Raw genomic sequence first — 7,500 nt, forward strand, 5'->3', positions numbered from 1 at the left:
TTTTAAACAAATATTTTGGTAACTGATGCTTATAGCATATCCATATGATTATCTGAATATGAAATGAACGAAGGGCAATATATCAGACATCTACATGTCTTACTATCAATACACAATGCTGATGAATACAAGCAGAAATGAATAATTTATCCGCTTCTAAATGCTTTGATTTGGAAAACTTTTGAGAATTAGTTTTGATTATGTCAAAGAGAATTGCATAAAATTTAATGTAGTTTTGGTACAAATTTTAGAAATTTCTCAATTATGATACAGTCTTTCTTCAATACCTGTGTTTTTACTACCCACCACCACGACTACTACTACACTACTACTACTACTACTACTACTACACTACTGCTGCTGCTGCACTACTAACTACTATATTACTTACTACTACTTTACTACTACACTATACACTACTACTGCTACTACTACTACTACCACGACCACGACTTTTAAACTACTACTACAAATATACTACTATACTACTACACTACTACTACTACACTACTACTACTACTACTACCACCACCACGACTACTACTACTACTACTACTACTACTATTTTACTACTACTACTACTACTACTACTACTACTACTACTACTACTACTACTATAACTACTACTACTACTACTACACTACTACTACTAATACTACTACTACTACTACTACAACTACTACTACTACTATACTACTACTACTACTGCAACTACTACAAACTACTACATACTACTACTACTACTACTACTACTACTACTACTACCACCACCACCACGAACACTACAATACTACTACTACTACTACTACTACTATAACTACTAAAACTACTACTACTACTACTACTACTACTACTACTACTACTACTACTACTACCACCACCACCACCACGACTACTACTACTACTACTACTACTACTATACTACTACTACTACATTACTACTACTACTACTACTTCTACTACTACTGCAACTACTACTACTACTACTACTACTACTACTAACAAACTACTACTACTACTACTACTACTACTACCACTACTAATACTACTAATACTACTCCCTAAAAGAAAAACATTCTGATGATGAGGATGATCTCATGACACCCCCTCTATCATTGAAATGTGAATTTGATCCAGTTTCTAACGTGGGATCCTGCATTCGCCAGTCTTCCCTATTTAAATCACTATTGCCTGTCTATGAGTTTAAATTTGGCGTTCCTCCTTTAAACCCCCCCCCCCCCCACTCCCCCGTTTCCCTCCGACGTTTCATTGTATTTGGGCCCAAATGAGCTCGATTCCATTGAGTTAACTGTAATAGTTGGAAAGTACTCATTTAAGAAATTAAGGAGCAGTCATCGGTTGTAAGATAAAGAACTAAATAAGTTGTTTTTTTAGAATGGTCTTTCTCACCTCTTCACATGGTGCAATTTCAGCATTTATAACGTTGAAAAAAGTGCCGTCCCTCACACACGGGAGCTCGACCAACTGTCTTACAATGTCTCTCCTGTCCTCATCACAGATATAGTTCAGCGCTATCCGAAATATTCTTTCTTCATCGGGGTTACCGATAAGTACGCCACACAACTTCCACGCAGCTGAGTGTCACGGGGATTGCCTGACAATTCTAAAATTGAAATACAAGAACAAATCCCCAAAACATCATTCAACCACGGGTGGGGTTCGAACCTCAGACTTTGTGAGATGTGAAAAGTCGTATACAAACTCCCTATTAAACATTCCGTGTTGAAAAGTGTTTCTGGTTCGTTTCTTTTTACTAAGGTGTACACTTCGACTTTTTGTTCTCAAAATGTGATATGTTGACTGAGTGAAGTGATGGAATCATGTAAGCTTATTTTGTTGCCAAAGTTGTCGCTTTGAAGTGATCATGGACCACCAAATGGTTGTCCATGACAATTGAGTTGGTTGCTTTCAGAAAAAAAAAACCCTCAAAGGTTCCAAACACCTCTACGTTGACCTCACAGGGATAGTTTCTAGATTACAGATAGATGCCCAGAAGAAAAATTAAGGTTATACCAAGTGCAATGAAGTATGGGAAACAACCTTGTATATCCATTGCTTTCATCGTATATATCATATAATTGAGGACTACTGTGACTGGGTTGTTACTACTGTCACCTAAGGGGACTAAGTCATCATGTTATTTTACCCTTTGTCAAGTATTACTTATTACTGGATCCCAACCTAGATGACAGTAGCATCCTTCTAAAAATCAAGAATGTTCACCATGCATGTATAACACTGGCCATCTGTCCAAAACCCACTGGCTCTTTTCGACCCGGATTATCAGACGTCCATTCCTTTGTATACTACATGTATGCGCTCATCCAGCCCCATTCATCTTTAGATGATATCCAGATCAAAGTTGTCTAGGATGATTTTCTACCACGTCGTTTCACACTGGTTACGTCTATGTTATCTTCCGATATCAATTGACGGTACGCCCGTTTACTAAGCATTAACCAATCAGAATATTTCCTGCCATTTACCCTGCATCGTCCCTCGACTATGTATTTCCTGTATTATAAGGCCGGACATACTCATAGTCCATGTCATACACACAAATAGACCAGGCCCATTTTAACAATCTGATAAAAGAATTACATCGCAAAACCTGATGATACTTGTTTAAAAAAATGTGAGTTCTAACTGCTTTGATTTGGAAAACTTTTGAGAATTAGTTTATGGTTATGTCAAAGAGAATTGCATAAATTTAATGTAGCTTGGTCAAATTTAGAAATTTCTCAATGATGATACAGTCTTTCTTCAAATACCTGTGTTTTACTACCACCACCACGGTGATCCTCACGATCTGTGGCTGTTTACTTCTGGTTATAGGCAAGCACGTAAAGTGGCTATGGGTTTACGTCAGCAGTTAATTTCAGGGCCACAAAATGCGTTATTTTAAATTTTCAAGTAAAAAATAAAGCAATTTTAATGTTTTTTTTGACTAGTTTTAATCAAATATACTATAACAGACGTAATTTAATTTTAAAAAAGTAACTGGCCCTGTAAATTGATTGAGAACTGAAGGCCCATACTATAAGAAAATAGTTCAATAGGCATCGTGTCATTAGCTCGATAGGCATAGCAAGATGGGGTCAAAGAGGAACCATCAATCAACCAGTGCGGCTATGTGCTCTTGTGGCATGACACTCGCTTTCGGATCGCAAGGTCCTGGTTTCGAGCCTCCCTCGGTGCATAGTTGAGTCCTTGGAAAAAGCTCTTTACTCACATTCTCTCGTCGTACTCAGGTGTTTGAAATGAGTTCCTGGCCGTTAACAGCGTCGTCTGTGTCCGAGAAATAATTGTATTATCGCTTAACAGGAATCGTGTCCCCACCTAAATGTTAAGTTTTGCTGTTGGCCAGGGACTACTTGTAACACGCTTTGAGCAATTTTAGTGGATATTGCGCTCTATAAAAAAGCTCAAAGCTCAAAGCTCAATATATTTTTGACAAATCAAAACATGGAGACACCTTCACACCTGTATCGTTGGAGGATTATAGACAATAGCGTGAATGATATCGACCTCTCTCTCTCTCTCTCTCTCTCTCTCTCCTCTCTCTCTCTCTCTCTCTCTCTCTCCCTCGCTCTATCTGATTCTCGCTATCATATTATCGTTTTAGTTTTCTGGGATTAATTTCTTAAGTTTATTTATTTATTTATTTTGTCCTTAAGCAATAGAACAATGAGTTTTTTGTTGTTTCTTTTGTTTGTTTTTTTTTTAACTTCTATACTTTCCATCGACTGTAATCTTGTGATGACTAATCAAACATTTGACAGTATGAAAACAAATAACAACCATCTGAGAGAACGAGAGAGAAAGAGAGTGAGAGAGCGAGAGAGAGAGAACGAGAGAGAGAAAACTAGAGAGAGAGAGAGAGAACGAGAGAGAGAACGAGAAAGAGAGAGAAAACTAGAGAGAGAGAGAGAGAGAGAGAACGATAAAGAGAGAGAGAGAACGAGAGAGAGAGAGAGAGAGAGGTCGATATCATTCACGGTATTGTCTATAAACATCCAACTATATTTGTCCGAGCAGGCGTGAAGGTGAGTCGTCTGACAGGGACAAAACTGTTAACGGCGAAGGCGAATGTCATACCACGTGATCACTTAACTGCACAAGGAGATACCATTTCTGAAAAATCACAAAAATGAGGTGATTTTGAGTATTTTTATTCGTCATGGTAGTCGTGTACTACAATGCCATTGACATTGCTGTGGGTAATTCCAGATATAAAATTGATGATCAGATAGACAAAGAGATAAATAGAAAGACAGAGAGATAGATTAACTAAAGGATAAAAGATAGACACGGTATACATACCCCAGATCGATAGATGAATATATATATATATATATATATATATATATATATATATATATATATATAGATGGATAGATAGATAAATAGGTAGATAGAAAAACAATAACTGGATATATATATATATATATATATATATATATATATATATATAATTATATAATATATATATTATATATATATATTATATATATATATATATATATATATATATATTATATATATATATATATATATATATATATATATATATATATATATATATACGTTTTCAATGTAAAGATTGCATTTACCACACCCTTGACTTGTCGACTGGTGCAGATTGGAAAACCTTACTATTGTCAATACATGGTTTAAAAATCACGATTGAAAGAAGTGGACATGGATAAGCCCATGTGGCCTTTATAAGAATTTGATAGACTTTATTCTGGTCCAACATCGATTCAGAAATATCGTACGCAACGCAAAAACTATTCCAAGCGCAGGCTGTAATAGTGACTACGGACCTGTCAAGGCCACGCTAAAAATAAAACTTAAACAAATAAAGAAAAAGAAAGTGGAACCGAAACTGCAATTAGATCTATTGAGAATTACCCATCAAATAAAAAATGATTACAAAGAATGCGTGAAAGAAAAAAGTGAAAACTTGACCTCAGATATACACATAGATGAGTACTGGAATCAAGTATCGAACTGCATCACAGAATCTACAAGAGAAACTATTCCATCTGTGAAAAAACACGAACCAAACATAAGTGGATGGATGACAAGATCTTGAAACTGATGAATGAATGACGAAAACTAGAACGCAACAGCAATGAATATAAAGAAGCTAATAAGATTATAAAACTTGAGTGGAAGAGAGCAAAGGAAGATTATATTGAACATGAATGTCACAGAATTGAAAGACTAATTCACTCTAACACAAAACAATTCTACCAGTCAATACAAGATCTAAGTGGAAAACGGACCAGCCATGGCAAGAAACGGTAATATACTAATCGACAACATCGAAAGTTTGGAACGTTGGGCAGTATACATAAAAAATCTATACGCGGATGAAAAAAGAGGGACGAGCTTGGATAAAGAAATATCTACTGAGAACACGGGTCCCCAGATTATGCGAGAAGAAGTAGAAGCTGCTTGTAAAGAGATGGAAAAAGGGGAAAGCGGTAGGCCAAGATAGTTTCTCAATAGAATTGATTGACGCCCTCGACGATCTGGGAATCGACATTCTGACAAAAGCCTTTAATGTCTTATATGAAAAGGGTGAATTGCCTAATGTCTTAAGACAATGAGTATTCATTACGATACCCAAAAAACAAGGAACTGTGACCAACACAGAACAATCCGCCTCTTGAGCCAGGCCACAAACAATATATTAAGAATACTTATGAAAAGAGAGATAAGTAATGAGCAGTTTGGTTTTGTAAAAAAAAGAAAAGGGTACGGTAAATAATAATAATAATAATAATAATAATAATAATAATAATAATAATAATATAATAATAATAATAATAATAATAATAATAATAATAATAATATAATAATAATAATAATAATAATAATAATAATAATAGTAATAATAATATATAATTATATAAACTTCAATAAAGCTAAACATTTGACTGTTAGAACTCCTTTATAAACTAAAAGTAGTCCATTGTCGAGCTCCAGAAAAAAAAACATTCATTAAAAAAGACGGTCAAAAAACTAGTACTTCTTAAATTAAATGACCGTCATCTTGATAAAAACTCACAAATCAGGGACTTTAAGGAAGAGTTCGCGAAATCTCAGGTTTGAGAGTTCTTTGCCAAGATGAGGGGAATTTAGATCGATTCTTGTGTGCAGGATGAGTTTTTTCTCCAAACTTTTTGGTATAGATAGAATGCGCTTGGCCAAGGAGTTCACAACATTGCCATCCGGAAGTTTAAAGGACCAACACACAAACACTGTGTAACCATGAACGTTTATAGTCTGGTAGTAGTAGTAGTAGTGTCGTATGGTCTTCACACCTCCAAGTGTGACTCATTCAGCCATTTGATGTAGTCGTCATCAGCTTTGTGGATAGCAGGATAGCCGCCCTCTATGGATGTTGATGGATAGTGAAGTACCACATGGTCGATGTCCTGATTTGGAGCGTTACAGGCTTGGCATGTTGTGTTGTTATATAGCCCCATTTGTGGAGATTAGATGCTGTTCTACCGTGTTTAGATCGTAGTCTGTTACAGGAGGACCACTGTTTTCTGTTTAGTGTGTAGAAACCTGGGAGTGGTGTTGCTGTAGGGTCTTCGATTAGATCACTGTTTTTTGGTTTGTTTTTCTCCCATTCAGTTTTCCAGCTATCAGAGAGGTCGAAATGTTCTTTTTTGGATTTGTAGAACGGTTTGCGAAATTTTAGGCGTGATGTTGTGGGGGCTGATTGGGTGATTATTATATTATTATTATTATTATTATTATTATTATTATTATTATTATTATTATTATTATTATTATTATTATTATTATTATATTATTATATATTTATTATTATCTATAATTATCATCTATTATTATTATTATTATTATTATTATTATGATTATTATTATTATTATTATCATTATTATTATTATTATTATTATTATTATTATTATTATTATTATTATTACTATTATTATTATTATTATTATTATTATTATTATTATTATTATTATTATTATTATTATTATTATTATTATTATTATTATTATTATTATTATTATTATTATTATTATTATCTATTATTGTTATTATATTATTATTATTATTATTATTATTATTATTATATTATTATTATTATTATTATTATTATTGTTATTATTATTATTATTATTATTATTATTATTATTATTATTATTATTATTATTATTATTATTATTATTATTATTATTATTACTATTATTATTATTATTATTATTATTACTATTATTATTATTATTATTATTATTATTATTATTATTATTATTATTACTATTATTATTATTATTATTATTATTATTATTATTATATTATTATTATCAGATGTAATAATGTATCCCAAATATGTAAAACTTTCAACTCTCCTGATCTCTGATTTAGTTGATATTACATTATATAAACAGCTCTAGGTTTGTGTGGGTTTGTTTGTTTTGTTTTGTTTT

At 33.0% G+C, this 7,500-nt stretch overlaps 1 protein-coding gene across 1 annotated transcript in view; it reads left to right on the forward strand.

Annotated features, from left to right (window-relative positions):
- LOC144959552 (multidrug resistance-associated protein 1-like) overlaps positions 1-2,391 on the forward strand; it is an 11,711-nt gene extending 9,320 nt beyond the window's left edge. The window contains exon 5 of the mRNA XM_078892168.1: positions 2,179-2,391. Coding sequence (XP_078748294.1) covers positions 2,179-2,391 — 213 coding nt within the window. The remainder of the gene's footprint in view (positions 1-2,178) is intronic.
- Positions 2,392-7,500: the final 5,109 nt, after the last annotated feature.

This window comes from Berghia stephanieae, chromosome 14 (genome assembly GCF_034508935.2).
Source record: "Berghia stephanieae isolate SIO BIC M18660-M18661 chromosome 14, UCSD_Bste_1.3, whole genome shotgun sequence".
Lineage (NCBI taxonomy): Eukaryota > Metazoa > Mollusca > Gastropoda > Nudibranchia > Aeolidiidae > Berghia > Berghia stephanieae.